General features: G+C 34.3%; 1 protein-coding gene across 6 annotated transcripts in view; it reads left to right on the top strand.

Annotated features, from left to right (window-relative positions):
- Positions 1-18,207, top strand: part of AFG2A (AFG2 AAA ATPase homolog A) — a 333,130-nt gene that overhangs the window by 103,097 nt on the left and 211,826 nt on the right. For 5 of the 6 annotated variants that reach the window (XR_009352283.1, XM_059168987.1, XM_059168986.1 and 2 more), the window contains one exon: positions 15,598-15,724. Coding sequence is in view for 4 of the 6 variants with exons in the window: in XM_059168987.1 (XP_059024970.1) it covers positions 15,598-15,724 (127 nt within the window). In the remaining 2 variants the exon portion in view is untranslated. Of the gene's footprint in view, positions 1-15,597; positions 15,725-18,207 lie in introns of those variants that run through there. The other variant, XR_009352284.1, reaches the window with a different exon arrangement.

The following is an 18,207-nucleotide window of genomic DNA, read 5'->3' as shown; positions in this document are numbered from 1 at the left end:
GCTTTCAGGTTTTGAATTTTGGTGGTTCTTTATTTTAAATTGGCATCTATTTCTTCAGTACAATTAAGTGTTTTCTTTCAACTGTAATTAATAGATCTCCCTTACTGTGTGACGGTTTAAAAGATAGCTGTTACAGGTATTTCAACCACTTTGGCACATTGGTGTATTTGGTTTGCAAAACTCTGAAGTTATTTATGCTTTATAGTATTATGGAAAGAGTATAGACTCTGGAATCAAGTACATATGTGTTCAGATCCTGCCCCTGCCATTTGCTAGTTGTGGAATCTTAGGCAAATTACTCAACCTCTCTGTGCCTCAGTTTTCTTCTTATATATAATGAGAATAAAAGTAGTATTTACCTCACAGTGCTATTATTAGGATGAATAAAGTAGTCCATGGGTTACATGGTACAGAGCAAGTTAAATATGTGTCATTTGTTATTAATACAGTATCTGGGAGGTATTAAATGGACAGTAGGTATTTTTTTATAATTACTTATGAAGGTTTTCCCTCACATCTTCTATGAGACATCAGAACTCTCCATATTCCTGAGGCTATAGGCAAGGCATAGATAAACTGCCTGTGTGGGAAGAATATATACTGAGCTTTAATAATGCTACAAGCAAATGGTTTATCAGGAACAGAAGAGCTTGTTTTTTTTTTTTTTTTTATGGGAATCAGAGATCTTGTTCAAGAGATTATTTTTAAGTCAGCCCAAAAAGGTGAGCAAGGAATCTTAAGAGATCTCTGATTTTGATAGATTCTTCAGATGTTTAATTTTTAAATTAAATAATTATTTATTAGTTATTGTCAGATGGACAACATAGGTAGAATTTTAAATATGTGGAATATTGTTTACAAAAGTGGAATATGATAGTTTTTCTTTAGAACTTTTTTTCAAAGACTAGTCTAACATGAGTCAGTTTAAGAGTGCGTGGTATTGGAAATGACTTATTAAAAACAATTCATTTGTGGGGCTCCTGGGTAGCACAGTCAGTTAAAGCGTTTGACTCTTGGTTTTGGAGCCCTGCTTTGGGCTCAGTGCTGAGTCTACTCTATCCATCAGAAAGAAGTTGGCTCTTCCATAAACATAGAGTTGTGTTCTGTAGGTAAATTTATTACTATAATATCAACACATTTTATTGAAAGTATAAAAGGCTTATGTTAAAAAAAACTTTTTAATTGTTTAAAGCATGTTTAATTATCAAAACAAATTGTTTAAACTGGTTAAATGTTTAAAACTTTAAAATTGTTTTAAAGTAAAAAAAAAAATCTGCTTACCTTTCCCAGCCTCTTTTTTTCCTTTTTCTTTGCCTAAAAGAAGGTATTAATAATTTTAGTGTTTTAGTGTTTTCATAACTTACAAGCTCTATCTTTATAAGAGATTTTTACTTTTTAAACAGAATATTGACAAAACGAATGTGTTGTGTGATTTTATTTTATTTTTTTAATTTTATTTATTTATTTGACAGACAGAGATCACAAGTAGACAGAGAGGCAGGCAGGAGAGGGAAAGGAAGCAGGCTTCCTGCTGAGCAGAGAACCCAATGTGGGGCTTGATCCCAGGACCTGGGATCACAACCTGAGCCAAAGCCAGAGGCTTTAACCCACTGAGCCACCCAGGTGCCCTATGATTTTATTTTTTATGGATTATAGCTTATTTAAGTACTCTTATGCTTGGAATTTTTTAAAATATAAAATTGTTTCTCCCTTAATTTTTTTTTTAATTTTAAAGATGTATATAGAGGAGCCAGAACTATAGTTATTGTTCCAGTGATGTTATCATCTTCATGGTATTTATTTGAAGAAAGTATAATTCATACTCTTTCTGAATTTTGCTTTAAAAAGGGCAAAAAAGAAAAATCTTTTTGTATTTTTTCCTCTCCCCAGTTCATTTTCTTTCAGGTGGTTGTATCCACTATTTATCAAAAAAAAAAATCCCAATTCCCTCCCAAGTATATAGGTTTCCTAATGAGATGATTCATTTTAAAACAAGTTCACATTAGGCTTGTCAGGATCAGGTAAAGAATGTAAAAGCAAAATTGGACCTAGAACACTTGGATCTATTCTTGACATTTTTTTTTTTTAAAGATTTTATTTGACAGATAGAGATCACAAGTAGGCAGAGAGGCAGGCAGAAAGAGAGGGAGGAGGAAGCAGGCTCCCTGCTGAGCAGAGAGCCCAATGCGGGGCTCCATCCTAGGGTCCTGGGATCATGACCCGAGCCGAAGGCAGAGGCTTTAACCCACTGAGCCAACCAGGCGCCCCTATTCTTGACATTTTTTAATGAGTAAGCAGTTATTCGTATGTATGCAAACAAATACAGTTTCTATTACTAGTGGAATTGATACTTAAGACTGAGAAATACCCTGTTTGTACCTTTTTCAGTATTAGCTGCTGATTGTAGAGGTCATTTTATAAAGAAACCTTTGAAATAAACCTTAACTGTAAATTTTGGCTATAGACTGTTATCTTAAGCTATGAATAATTGTATTGGCTTCAGTATTTGAGAATCCTGAGTACACTCTTGATCTCTTTGATTCCTTTTGATAGTCTTAGGGAAATTCTCAGGTTTTAGTTTGTCAGATAGAGCTTTTATTTTATTCTCTTTTTTCTCTATGGAACTGTCTCATATGGTACTCTCTGTTTCTTAGTTTTCCACTTGATTCCATATGTCTGTTACACTGTTTTCATTCTTTTTTTCCCCTCTTCTTTGTGCATCAGTTTGGATATTTTCTACTTGCCTGTTCTCCAGTTCAAGAATCCTCTGTTCTCCTGTGTCTAATCTGTTACTCTCATCTTTTCTTTTCTTTTCTTTTTTTTTTTTTTTTTTTTTATTTGACAGAGAGAAATCACAAGTAGATGGAGAGGCAGGCTGAGAGAGAGAGAGAGGGAAGCAGGCTCCCCGCTGAGCAGAGAGCCCAATGCGGAGCTCGATCCCAGGACCCTGAGATCATGACCCGAGCCGAAGGCAGCAGCTTAACCCACTGAGCCAGGCGCCCCTGTTACTCTCATCTTTTTAATTTTTAATTACAGTTTTTATAGTTTTGGGGTTTAGAATTTTCATTTGAATTTTTCTTATGGATTCCAGGCCCCTGATGATGAAATTCCCCCCCACCTTTCTTGGACAAATCTTGGGAATTTTTATTTTTATTTTCTCAGTTCTATCCCTTTCTATATTACATATTGACTTAATATTGTTTTACAGATTCTAACTCCCTAGCATCTCTCCTCTTCTTAAGACAAAACTAAAAGAAATATATATATTATGATTTTGTTGATAATTGGTGTCTTGGGCTTCTCTCATTTGTTTAATTTTTTTTTTTTTATTTGGACTCTATACCTAATACTTGAGTTTAGTGTCTAAAGCAGTTATGGTAATGGCAGGTTTTCTATTTGTGAAATTTTTTATCCATTCTCAAATTAAATTTAGATTAGTTTATGTTAATAGAATGTGGTTGTGTGTCATGGGCTTCCAGCATCTAAATATGGTGTTTGAAAAACTCCTAGAGGAGCATCTGGTTAAGTGTCTGCCTTCAGCTCAGGTCATGATCCCAGGGTCCTGGGATTGAGCCTGCTTCTCCCTTTCCCTCTGCCCCTCCTCTCCACTCATGCTCTCTCTCTCTCTGCTCACTCTCTCAGATAAATAAGTAAAATCTTAAATAAATAAATAAATAAATAAAAGCTCCTTGATTTTTGTTCCTAATCTGTGAGCCTAAATTTAGATTCAAAATGAAAAATGTTTAAATGTGTTTGTTTTTTTTTTTTTTTTTTGTTTTTTTTTTTTTTTAAATTTTTTTTTTTTTTTATTTTTTTTTTTAAAGATTTTATTTATTTATTTGACAGAGAGAGATCACAGTAGACAGAGAGGCAGGCAGAGAGAGAGAGAGAGGGAAGCAGGCTCCCTGCTGAGCAGAGAGCCCGACGCGGGACTCGATCCCAGAACCCTGAGATCATGACCTGAGCCGAAGGCAGCGGCTTAACCCACTGAGCCACCCAGGCACCCTAAATGTGTTTTTACTTGTAACTTTCATGTAAAATCTGCTTATAATGAAGCTGATGTATACTATTGTTTCAGTTTTAAATCTGTTAATTTGTATAGCAATTTGTGTTCACAACATTAATCCAAAGCTATAATGTACTGAAATTTTTTTTGAATTATATGATGAAAATTCAAGTATATTTTGGATTGTATTCAAATTTTTCATTTTAAAAGATTTGAGAAGTTAAAATCTATATGTTTAGTAATAATCTATATTTTTTGTTAAAATAACTCATTTTCCTATCCTCTAACATAATTGTTTTAATTTTCTTCTCAAATATTCCACTAATGAAAGTCTGTATTGAGTGGTATTCAAATTCAGTGGTAGCCCTGCCTAAATCTAACACTGATAGTTATGAGATTGCTCTTGTTTTTCTAGAAAGGATTCTAAATGTTCTATGTAGTATGATTATTCATGGTTATAGTTAGAACCACTTTATTACTGATAGGGTAAGTAGTCATCTTACTCTAGTTTTATTTAGTTTCATATATTCTATTCAAATTCTTGATTTACATTAATAACATAAAATCTATAGTTCTTGAGTCAGTCTTTGAGGATCTATTCTGTGTTTTTTATTTTGGAGAAGAAAGTAAACATGATGTTTTCTTTCTGCCTTCTAGATCCTAAAGTCCTTGAGGGAATAAACTCTTATTGGCAAGAGTTTTTGGTTGATGCATAATTTTCTATATAGACAGGCGTTTCATCTTCAGACAAACACAGTTTTATTTATTCCTTCCCAATATGGATACAATTTCTTGCCTTTTCTTGTCTTCTTGCACTATATGGGATTTGTAGTACATTGTTGAAGAATAATGGTGAGAAGGAACATCTTTGTCTCATTCCTGTTATTAGTGGGAAAGTTTTTTGTTTCTCAGCACTAAGTATGATGGTATAGTTTTTTCGTAGGTATTTTTTTTTTTTATCAAGTTGAAGTAGTTCTCTTTATTATTAGTTAGCTGACTTTGTATCATGACTGGGTGTTGGATATTTTTATATGTTTTTTTATTGAAGTATAGTTGACATACAATGTTAAATTAGCTTAAGATATATAACATAGTAATTCTAGAAGTTTTATACATTACGCTATACTGTCCACAAGTGTAGCTACTGTTTGTCATCATACAATGCTATTTTAATACCATTGATTATATTCCTTGTGTTTTACCTTTCATTTCCATTGCGTATTCATTCCATAACTAGAAGCCCCCTCTCTTCATCTACTCTTCTTTACCCATCTTGCCTGACTCCCTTTTCCCCAGCAACCATTAATTTATTCTCTGTATTTTTGGGTCTATTTCTGCCTTTTATTTGTTTGCTTATTCATTTGTTTTGTTTTTAGGTTCCATGTATAAGTGAAATCCTATGATATTTGTCTTTCTGACTTTTATAATACCTTCTGGGGTCCATTTATGTTGTCACAAATGGCAAGATCTTACTTTTATCATGATGGTGTAACATTCTGTTGTGTATGTGTATGTGTGTTTTCGTGTGTATGTACATCACTTGGGTTGTTTCCATATCTTGGCTGTTGTAAATAATGCTGTAATAAACATAGGGGTGTATATATATATTCAAATTAGTATTTTCATTTCCTTTGGGTAAATATCCAGTAATGGAATTGCTGGTACTGAATCAAATGGTATTTTTTTTTTTTTTAAGATTTTTTATTTATCAGAGAGAGGGGGGAGAGAGCGAGCACAGGCAGACAGAATGGCAGGCAGAGGCAGAGGGAGAAGCAGGCTCCCCGCTGAGCAAGGAGCCCTATGTGGGACTCGATCCCAGGACGCTGGGATTATGACCTGAGCCGAAGGCAGCTGCTTAACCAACTGAGCCACCCAGGTGTCCCTCAAATGGTATTTCTATTTTTAATTTTTTGAGGAAATTTTATACTGTTTACCACAGTGGTTATACCATTTTACACTCCTATCCACAGTGCACACAAGGTTTCCTTTTTATCGATATCCTCACTATTTGTTTTTTCTATTGTTTTTGATTTTAGCCATTCTGACAGGTGGGAGTTGATATCTCAGTGTGGTTTTGATTTGCATTTCCCTGGTGATTTGTGCTGTTGAGCATCTTTTTATATGTCTATTGGCCATCTGTATGTCTTCTTAGGAAAAATGTCATTTTAGGTCCTTTGCCCATTTTTTATTTGGATTATTTGTGGTTTTTGGGGTTTGAGTGTTTCAGATTATTTATATATTTTGGATATAACCACTTATCAGCAATATCATTTGCACATATCTTCTTTCATTCAGTATCTGCAAATATCAACTCCCATTCAGTTGCCTTTTTGTTTGTTCATAGTTTCCTTCACTGTGCAAAAGCTTTTTATTTTGATGTAGTCTCAGTAGTTTACTTTTGCTTTCATCTCCCTTGCCTTAAGAGAGATACCTAGAAATAAATTGCTATGGCCAATGTCAAAGAAGTTACCTCTTATTTTTTTTTCTAGGAGTGTTACGGTTTTAGGTTTTACATTTAGATCTTTAATCTGCTTCAATTTTATTTGTATAGTGTAAGAAAGTCATCATTTCATTCTTTTGCATGTTTTTTTTTTTTCCGGTTTACCCAGCACCATTTATTGAAGAGATTTTTTTCCATTGTATATTCTTGCTTCTTCAGTCATAGATTACTTGACTGTGTAAACATAGGTTTATTTGTTCTGTTTTATTGGTTTATGTGTCAGTTTTTGTGCTAGTACTGTGTTGTTTTGATTCCTGCAGCTTTATAGTATATCTTAAAATCTGGAATTGCGATACCTCCAGCTTTATTCTTCCTTCTTAAGATTTCCTTAGGTATTTAGGGTTTCTGTGGTTCCACAGAAATTTTAGGATTATTTGTCCTAATTCTGTGAAAAATGCTGTTTGTGTTTTGGTAGCAATTGCATGAAATCTGTAGATTGTTTTTGGTAGTATGAACATTTTAATAATACTTGTTTTTCCAGTCCATGAACATAAAAAACCTTTCTATTTGTGTTTTCAATTTCTTTCATCAGAGTACAGGTCTTTTACCTCCTTGGTTAAGTTTATTTCTAGGTATTTTATTCTTTTTGATACAATTACAAATGTAATCATTTATTTCCCTTTCTACTACTTTGTTATTAGTGTATAGAAATTCAACCAATTTCTGTGTATTAATTTTTAATTTAATTTAATAATTATAATTAATAATTTATCCTGCAATTTTACTGAATTCATTTATTCTAATAGTTTTTTGGTGATGTCTTTACGGTTTTCTATGTATAGTATCATGTCATGCAGATAGTGACAGTTTAACTTCTTACTTATCAATATGGATGTCTTGTAATTCTTGTGGACTGCTGTGGCTAGGATTTTGAGCACTGTGTTAAATAAAACTGGCAGGAATGGACATCCTTGTCTTGATCCTGACCTAGAGGAAAGCCTCTTAGTTTTTCACCATTGAGTATGATGTTAGCTGTGGGGTTTTCATATATGGTTTTTATTATGTTGAGGTATGTTCCTTCTAAACCACTTTGTGGAGAGTTTTTGTCATGCACAGACTGGGTGTTGGATTTTGTCAAATGCTTTTTCTACATCTGTTGATAGGATTATATGATTATATTTTCTTTTAGCCTGTTGATACGATAGATTATGTTCATTGGTTTTTGAATGTTGAACCAGTGATTCCACTTCATCACAATATATAAATTTTTTACACATCATTGAATTATACATACTTATTATACTTTGCTCAGTTCAGTTTGCTAATATTTTGCATGTTTATAGAGTTATTGGTCTGCAATTTTCTTACAATGTCTTTGGTTTTGGTATTAGGATAATGGTACTCTCATAGAATGATTTAGCAAGTATTCCCTTTACTTCTATCTTCTAATAGAAATTGTAGAAAATTGGTAAAATTTCTTCCTTAAATGCTTGCTAGAATTTACTATAAACTCATCTGGGTCTGATTCTTTCTGTTTAGAAGATTATTAATTCTTGATTCATTTTCTTTATTTGGTATAAGCGTATTGAGATTGTTGTTCTCGTGTGGATTTTGGCAGATTCTCATTTCATCTAGATTATCAAGTATGTGGCTATAAAAATTTTTTGTATTATATTTCATAATGTAGTTTACTCTTAAATAATGTGGGGGTTTGGGTTGCTGACCCCCTATGCAGTTAAAAATCTACATATAACTTTGACTTCCCAAAAACGTAACTACTAATAGTCTACTATTGACCAGAAGCCTTCCTGGTAACAGAAACAGTCAATTAACACATACTTTGTATATGTATTATATACTGTATTCTTACAGTAATGTAAGGTAGAGAAAAAATGTTAAGAAGATCAGAAGGAAAAGAACATACATTTAAAGTACTGAAGTGTATTTATCAAAAAGGAATTGTCATATAAGTGGACCTGCACAGTTCAAACCCATGTTTAAGTGTCAACTGGAAATCCATTATTAAGCTTTTAAGGTCCTTGGGACCTGCAGCAATATCCTTTCTTTCATATCTGGTATTAGTAATCTGTGTGTTCTCTTTTTTTTTGCTATTTTTTTTTTTGTTGTTGTTCTTGTTTTTAGTTATCCTGACTACAAGCTTATCATTTTTATTGATCTTTTCAAAGAATGAGCTTTTGCTTTTGTTGATTTTTCTCTCTTGACTAACTATTACCAATTTTATTTGTGCTCTAATTTTTGTATATTTTTTTCTTGTATTTTCATTGGATTTAGTTTGCTCTTTTTTTTAGTTTCCTGAGTAGAAGCTTAGATGATTGCCTTTAGGTCTTTCTTTTTTCCTAATATATACATTCAGTGCTATAAATTTCTTATTAAGCACTACTTTTATTACCACATTCCACGAATTTTGATTAGTTGTATTTTCATTTTCATTTACTTCAAACTATTTTTTTAAAAATTTCTGTTGAGACTCATGTATTATTCAGGAGTGTGGTTTTTTGTTGTTGTTGTTGTTGTTGTTGTTTTGACAGACAGAGATAACAAGTAGGTATAGAGGCAGGCAGAGAGAGAGGGGGAAGCAGGCTCCCTGCTGAGTAGAGAGTCTGATGTGGGGCTCTATCCCAGGACCCTGGGATCATGACCTGAGCCGAAAGCAGAGGCTTTAACCCACTGAGCCACCCAGGTGCCCTGGAGTATGTTTTTTAATCTCCATGTGTTTTCTTATTTTCCAAATGTCTTTCCGCTGTTGGTTTCTAGTTTAATTTCACTGTGGTCTGATAGCACACATTGTATGATTTCTATTTTTTATAATTTGTTAAGGTAGATTTTATGGCCTAGAATGTAGTCTGTCTTGATCAATACTCCATATGATCTTGAGATGAATGTGTATTCTACTATTGTTGGATTAAGTGGCATTTGGATAGCAATTATATCCAGTTGGTTGATGGTGTTGTTGAGTTCACCTGTGTTCTTACTGATTTTCTGCCTGTTAGATCTGTCCATTTCTGCTGGAGCAGTGTTCAGATTTCCAACTCTGTGAGTGAATTTGTTTCTTTCTTCTTGCTATTCTATCAATTTTTTCCTCACATATTTTGACCCCCTACTATTAGGTGATGCATATTAAAGATTGTTAATGTCCTCTTGGAGTATTGACCCCTTTATCATTAGTAATACCTCTCTTTATCCCTAATAATTTTTCTTGGTCTGAAGTCTGCTTTGTTTGAAATTAATATACCTACTCTAGCTTTATTTTGATTAGTTAGAAGTAATTGTGCATCTTTCTCCATCCCTTTACTTCTCTATATATCTTTATATTTAGAGTGGATTTTTTGTCCTCAGTATATAGTTGGGTCTTGTTCTTTGATCCTCTGTGACAATGTCTGTCTTAACTGGTGGGTTTAGACCATTGATGTTTTAAATTGATTATTATATAGTTGTATTAATACTACCGTATTTGTTACTGCCTTCTATTCCTTGTTCTTTGTTCCTTTTTTTGTCTTTGACTATTTTTCTGCCTTTTTTGATTTTTTTTAAAAGATTTTATTTATTTATTTGAGAGAGAGACAGTGAGAGAGAGCATGAGAGGCGAGAAGGTCAGAGGGAGAAGCAGACTCCCCATGGAGCTGGGAGCCTGATGCGGGACTCCATCCCGGGACTCCGGGACCGTGACTTGAGCCAAAGGCAGTTGCTCAACCAACTGAGCCACCCAGGCACCCCGCCTTTTCTGATTTTAACTGATCATTTTATGATTCCATTTCCTCTCCTTTCTTGGTGTATGAAATGTATATTTCTATTTTTTCCCTTTTTTCATTGATTGCCCTGGAGTTTGCAATATACATTTACAACTAATCTGCATGCACTTTCAAATAACTCTCTTCTGCTTCACAGGTGGTACTTTATAATAACCAAAATTTGAATTTCTCTCTCTAGTCCCTTAGATAATTTCTGTCATTCATTTCAGTTATACATATACTGTAGTCATTGGCTACATTGTTCTTACCATTATTTTGGACAAATTATTATCTGTTAGATCAATCAAGGATAAGAAAGTTGAAGTTTTTATTTTGTCTTCACTTATTCCTCTCTAGTGCTCTCTTTTTATATAGATTAAAGTTTCAACCTATATCATTTTCCTTTTCCTGAAGTAACTTTTTGAGATTTATTTGTTTTAGAGAAAGAGAAAGTGTAAATGGTGGAGAGGTTCAGAGAAAGAGAGAGAGAGAGAAACTCCAGCAGACTCTCTACGTGAGATTGGTCCCAATTTCAAAACCCTGAGATCATGACCTGAGCCAAAATCAAGAGTAGGACATTTAACTGACTGAGCCAACTAAATGCCCCACCTGGAACAACTTTTTTTTTTTTTTTTTTTTTTTTAAAGATTTTATTTATTTGTCAGAGAGAGGGAAAGAGAGCGAGCACAGGCAGACAGAATGGCAGGCAGAGGCAGAGGGAGAAGCAGGCTCCCTGCGGAGCAAGTAGCCCGATGTGGGACTCGATCCCAGGACGCTGGGATCATGACCTGAGCCGAAGGCAGCTGCTTAACCAACTGAGCCACCCAGGCGTCCCTGGAACAACTTTTTAAAACATTTCTTGCAAGGCAGGTCGACTAACAACAAATTCCCTCAATTTTTGTTTGAGGAAGTCTTTATTTCTCCTTCAATTCTGAAAGATAATTTCCCAGAATACACGAATTTAGGTAGGTGTTTTTTCTCTCTCAACACTTTAAGTATTTCACTCTATTCTCCTTGGTTACATGGTTGTTGAGGAGTTATCTAATATATTTCCTATTTTTTGCACCTGTAATGTGAAACTGTACTGTTCCTCTGGCTTCTTTCAAGATTTTTTTTTTCCTTTGCTTTTCTGTAGTTTGAATATGATGTGCCTAGAGGTAATTTTTTGCCAGGTGTCCTACTTGATGTTCTCTGGGCTTCCTGGATCTGTATTTTGGTGTCAGACATTAATTTGGGGAAATTCTCAATCATTATTACTTCAAATATTTCTTCTATTCCATTATCTTTTCTCCTTCTGGTATTTCATTCAAACATATTTTACACCTTTTATAGTTTCCATAATTCTTGGAAATTCTTTAGTTTTTTTGTTTGTTTGTTTGTTTTTTCTTCTGTCTTTTTTCTCTTCAGTCTTTTTTTCTCTTTGCTTTTTCATTTTGGAAGTTTTTATTGACAAATAATTAAGCTCAGACATTTTTTCCTCAGCCATGTCTAGTCTAATGAGCCCATCAAAGGTATTTTTTATTTCTGCTCTAGTGTCTTGATTTCTGCCATTTCTTTTTGAGTCTTAGAATATCCATCACTATGTTGCCCCTTTCTCTCATGTTGTCTCCTTTGTCTTTTAGAACCCTTAGCATATTAATCATAGTTTAAAAAAAAATCCTGGTGGCTCACTGGGTAAAGCTGGGTAAAGCTCAGGTCACGGTCTCAGGGTTCTGGGATCAAGCCTGGCATTGTGCTCTCTGCTTAGCAGGGAGCCTGCTTCCCCTCTCTCTCTGTCTGCCTCTCTGCCTACTTACGATCTCTCTGTCAAATAAATAAAATCTTAAAAAAAAAAAAATCCTGGTCTGATTATAGCATTTTTGCTGGTTCTCTGGTTCGTTGATGTTCATTCAGCTTCTTCAAATTGTGTTTGGTTTGTCTATTAGTATGCCTTGTAATGGTTTTGATTTTGTTTTATTTTGGTTTTTTGTAATGGTTTTGATTTTATTTATTTTTGTCACATGTAAATGGACATAATAATACTGCATAAAAGGAACTATGTTAAGTAGGCCTTTGGTAATGTAGTAGTAAGAGTATAAGAGGCCAGGCGTTCTTTGGTCCTGTGATTACATTGTAGTCTTTTAGTTAGTCTGTATTACTGGACCGTGAAGTTTGCAATTGCTTTTTAGTAACCCACCTTCCCTTAAAGTAATACAAGATGGCTTGAGAGGGCTAGAGTTGGGTATATCTCTTCCTCTACCTCAGTTGGGCTCTGATAAACTTATCATAGTTTAGGCTTTGGTAAAATAGCTTCTCTTGAAAGCAGGACTTGTTCAAAAGTACAGACTATTCTGGCATATTTTAAAATAGCTACTTTTCCCTTCCTCCTTCTGCATGCACAAGATTTTCCTCAGGTCTTCATTGTGAGAACCTGGTATGGCTTCTGGAGGTAAACTCACAAAAAATGTAAGAGTCCCTCAGTGATTGTGTCTTCTGGATTGTTTAATTCTCAGACTTGCCCTCACTGCCTCCAGAAATTCATCATTTACATTTCCTTACCCTTACATTTACAGTACCCTTACCCCAGCACTGGTTCCTGTGGAGGTTCCTACTCATTGGTTTCTTTGTATTCAGCTTGTCCGTCTTTCCAGTTTGGGGGCAGTGGTTTATCTTTTTTTTTTTTTTTTTAAGATTCTATTTATTTATTTGACAGAGAGAAAGATCACAAGTAGGCAGAAAGGCAGGCAGAGAGAGAGGGGGAAGCAGGCTCCCTGCTTAGCAGAGAGCCTGATGCAGGGCTCAATCCCAGGACCCTGAGATCATGACCTGAGCCTAAGGCAGAGGCTTAACCCATTGAGTCACCCAGACACCTGGACAGTGGTTTGTCTTATTTCTATGGTCTAAATATTTGTGTCCTCCCCACATTCATATGTTGAAATCCTAAGTGGTAGAGCCTTTGGGAGGTGCTTAGGTCATGAAGGTGGAGATCTGGTGAATAGGATTTGTGTCTTTATAAAAAGAGGCCTCACAGAGCTCACCCACCATCTTTATGTGAGGATGTGAAAAGGTGTCAGTTATGAGCTAGGAAAAGACCCCTCTCTTAAAACCATGCTAGCGCCTTGATCTTGGACTTCCCAGTATCCAGACAGAAATAAATTTCTATTGTTTGTTGTTGTTGTTGTTGTTTTAGATTTTATTAATTTGACAGAGGGAGAGACAGTGAGAGAGGGAACTATAAGCAGGGGGAGTGGGAAAGGGAGAAGCAGACTCCCTGCTGAATTGGGAGCCTTATGTGGGGTTCAGTTCCAGGACCCAGAACCCTACACGAGCCGAAGGCAGACAGGTGCTTAATGACTGAGCCACCCAGGTGCCCCAAATTTCTATTGTGTATAAGCCACCTAGTCTATGATATTTTGTAATAGTGGCCTGAACAAATGAAGACATGTGTGATTTCATGTCCCAGAAGGGTCTAAGAAGAGTTGTTACTGGACTGGAAAACAGACCAGTATTGCCTTTTTATAATCTGTTCTCCATACTGTCGCTGTAGTGGTCCTCAAAAACATGAATCTGGTTTTGTCATGTCTCTAGGTGAAACATTCCATTTAAGTTAGGATAAAATCCAAACTCAGTGATTTCAAAAACAAAGCCTATTATCTAGCCTTGATTTATCTTTCTGTAGTTATCTTTTGCATTTTTCACCTTAACTTCTGTGCCCATCTATTCTGAACTGATTTCTATTTTCAGTATTCTGTGTTCTCTCTTTCCTTTTACCTGTTTGGTCCTCACTCAGTTTTCAAGTTTAGAAACCATCTCCCTGGACAGCCCACCTTGACTCTACCAAAACGTGTTCAATGTGACCTTTCTTAGTGTCTGAAAATATAGATAGGATCATAACTAATTAGCATAGTAGATTCATTTAAAGGCTTTAGATGTAATCTGGTGGTAGCCTTAAATATTTAAATGCTTGTAGTCATAATGAAGGTGACCTTAGAGCTTTTGCTAACAGTGTTTCTATCTGGTAAACTCTCATGTGGAAAAGTTTTATTACGGAGGATATTAATCCACTTATTCAGAATGTTCAAAGTTTATTCTTATAATCAGATTAGCAAATCCATGCACTTGCCAATTAGTTACTTGCAAGAATTAGGGCTAGCCAAAATAAATCTCAGTGGCCTCTCTGGTATTCCTTGGTCCCAAACTTTTTAGACATGGGGAAGAACTATTTAATTTAATTGACAGTGTGATTTACATAACAACCTCATATGTGTTTGATTGATGTTGAGTTAGAGGCTACTCTCCTATGTATATACTACATCAAGTTTTTGAACTTGTAATGCATGCTGAGATCTACATTCTGTTAGAGATCCTAATTATCTAATTATATATGTTACATGATGGTTATACTAAGGTACACTTGCTCTGTCACTGGTGATAGAGGTGTGTACCTTCTATCCTTTTTTCTTCTTCTTCCCCTCACCCCATATATCTGGTTGAATTTGTATGTTTAATACTCTTACAATGTTGCTAAACTCTGTAATTTTCCACTCAGGTTTATTACATGTATTACTTGTATGTATATGTTTATTACATATTTCTCAATACTCAACAGTTCTTAGTAAATCCTACCTGCTGCTAATAAGAATTGTTATTATAGGACCTTGACTATGTAATATAAGGGTTTTGTTCATTGGTAAGACCTGTTGAATTTCCTTATTAATAATCAATATTCGGTTTTGTTTTGGATTTTTTTGTCAAAGGAAATGTGATTAAATTATAATTTAATTATTATATTTAATTAATTATAGTATGTCTAGTAGTAGCTTTGTATTTGACCTGATACATTAACAAAAGGAACACAATAACATACCTTTCTTTGCCTGCTTCTCCACATATGGGGATTGTGATCACTACCTACCTGATGATGTGCTTAAAAATATTAATATTTTAAAATATCAAGATACATCAGAAGTATCCTGTGTGTTGTGTATGGATAAAGAGTGTAGAGTTTTTTTGTTTTGTATGGGCTTTAAACTTCATGTGAAGAATGGGTTTTTATTTTATTTAGTTTCTTTATTCCCAGTTGCCATATAAAAAGTAAATATTGATTAAATTACACAGTTTTCTATGTATTTGATGAATTGCTTTAAATGATCTTATATCTTACTTATCTTACTTCCCAGATCTTTTATATTTCATTCTTGGAGAGAAAATGAACATGGCTGTTGAAGGAGGAAAAGGAATGATTTGAATATAGTTAGTTTTGGGGTATGGTAATTTCAACAAATAATGAATTCTGAAGCAGGCATTTTATATTGTGAAACAGACATAATTTTTTTTGTTATAGGATATATAGTTTTTTAAAAGTAATAAAGTACTTGGGGATTGGTATAGAGTTGTTTTAAAACTCCGTTTTTAAAAATCAGTTCTTCAGGTGCCGGGAATGTAGCTGACCGTGTTCTGGCTCAGCTCTTAACGGAAATGGATGGTGTTGAACAGTTAAAGGACGTGACAATTTTGGCAGCTACTAACCGCCCAGATAGGATAGACAAGGTAAGAAGCAAAACAGTGTGAGTGTTTTAAAATCAAGAACTGGGTCATTTGATTATGTTAGGGTTTTTTTCTACCAAATTACTCTGAAATCAGTTTTTCATTTAGAGGATCCCGAAAATCTTAAACTAAAGGAGATATAAAGAACAGAGTAATGCTTCTGTGTTTTTATTGCTTATGGTTTGGTATTAATGAGACTATTTTGTAACCCCTTCAGTTTCCCCCCCCTTTGTTGTTGTGTCAAACTTTCAGAGAATTGAAGTTCTGAAAATCTTTGTTTATGTATCTGATTTATTTTTGAGAAGTTTTTAACATTTTCAGTCATATTAATGTAAATTTCTGGGTATTTAGAATAAGTCAGACTGAAGTTATGATTAACAACTTTTTAAAATTCTTTGCCTGCAGTTGCTTTCAGAGTGATGAGAATAAGAGTGACAATGGATTTTAGCTTTCTAAGAAATTACTTAGGCTATAGCATTAAGCTAAGCTGCACAATTGGAAAATTAACCCTTTTTAGCTATTGCTACCACTTTTTCTCTCTAAGTCATAGTTTAATAAAGAGAATTCACTAAATTTTAAATGCCTAATTTATACCTAGTGTATAATTTCTTTGCAAAGGTTTAAATTAAGAGTAAAAATTTTCTCCTTTAGCATGAACCATTTTTTCTTTTTTCTATTCACATTATTTCATATATATGACCTTATGAGCTCCTTCCTCCTTTCCTATGCACATATACACAGACTTTCAGTTTTAAAAATGGGATTTAGAAAAAATGATCCTTTTAGAGTTATGAAAGGAGCTATTATGTGGAAAGCAAGCTTTGCTTTCATTCAGTTGGGTATTTTGTTATGCGATAAAGACCTTTGGGTCAAATACAGGTGAGAAAGCTTTGGACTTTAATAAATTGTTCCCTTTTTGCTATAGTATTTTTTAAGAAGATAGGTGTGTTCTGAGCACTTTATATGATCTGGGTCCATGCTCAGATACCTCTGATATCTATGGAGAAAAAAAAAAAAAAAAGTAGGACTTCATTTTAACAAGTATCATAGAAAGTACTAAAAGAGCCCTAGAGATTACCTAACCCCACCTTTCAGTTTCACAAATAGAAGTGCTGAATACAGAAAAAAATTTTTTCTCTTGGTAAGAATACATTGTATTTTTATGACATTTTCTACTGGTTACCCCATGGCTAATGAGCTCTAAACTTTCTTTGGTTTCATTCTCTACAATGCCTAATCTAATAGTTATCTTCTTGGATTTCTTAATAGAGTATGTCTTCACATACTCTATTTCTTGAAATAGGACTTTTGGGTTTACAATAAACTTCTCTGGGTTCATCTAAATCAGGCTATACGATTCAGCCTGATTGGTGGTTTTGTTAGTTGTCTTTTTCTGTGTTACAGATTACCTCAAATTTAGCAGTTCTACACAACACCCATTTATTAGTATTTCTGTAGGTCGGTCAAAATCTGGGAATGGCATGACAGAGTTGTCTGTTCTAGAGTCTCACTACAGGCTGAAAACAAAGTGTTGGCAGGACTATATTGTTGTCAGGAGCTGGTATTCCTTTTCTAATCTCACATGAATGGGACAGGCCAAAGGACTAAATTTTTTTATTGGCTGTCAGCGGGAGCTACTATATCTCCTAGAGACTATCCACATGGCCTCTTCCATCTTCAAAGACTGCAGTGAAAACTGGTGTCTTTGTAATGAAATAAAAATAAGTAAATAAATAAATAAATAAATAAATAAAAGAAATCACATTTTATTCCTCTTATGCTTTAAGCTTCTATTGCCAGAAAAGCTCAGTCTTTTAGTCTCATCTGATCAGGTTAGGCCCAACAAAGGAAAATCTCTCCACCTTCAAGTCAGTAGATTCAGGACCTTAATTAATTACATTTGCAAAAGCCCCTCACAGTAGCACCTAAAGTAGCATTTGATTGAATAACTGGGAGAAAGTACTAGCCGTCTAGAGGACCAAAATCTTGTGACTGTACTAGAAGTCTTCCTACCAGAGTGCTCTTCAGCGTTTTCCCCCTTCTCCTATCTGAATTCTGTTCCAAGTACTAAGAACAACTTCTGACTTTCTCAGAGACCAGCTTTTCCTTCTTCCTTGCCTGTCATATAATTGGCTATGAACCAGTTCCTCTGAAATGTTCTTGTTTTGTGGAATCTGCTTGTTTTCTCAGATGCAACATTTCTTTGCCTTGCCCTGTCCACATATATCTTTCTTCAAATTATACATATAATCTTTCTTAAAATAGAAAACGATAAATAGATTTAAACTCCTTTTGTAAAAGTTACAATTTTTTCGTGTTCTTTATATATGTGACACTTTGTAAGTTTGTTACTTAATATGGTGGAATTGTTAATTTATAATCTGTTTTGCTTACTTTTCCCCCTGTAAGACCTAAATTGATCCCTAACTGTTGTGTTTTACAGTAGATCTAATTTATCCTAGTTTTTTTTTTTTAAGATTTTATTT

Source organism: Mustela lutreola, chromosome 1 (assembly GCF_030435805.1).
Source record: "Mustela lutreola isolate mMusLut2 chromosome 1, mMusLut2.pri, whole genome shotgun sequence".
In the NCBI taxonomy this organism is placed as follows: Eukaryota; Metazoa; Chordata; class Mammalia; order Carnivora; family Mustelidae; genus Mustela; species Mustela lutreola.
Note: the sequence above shows the minus strand (reverse complement) of the source record. Positions and strands in the feature narration are given on the sequence as shown.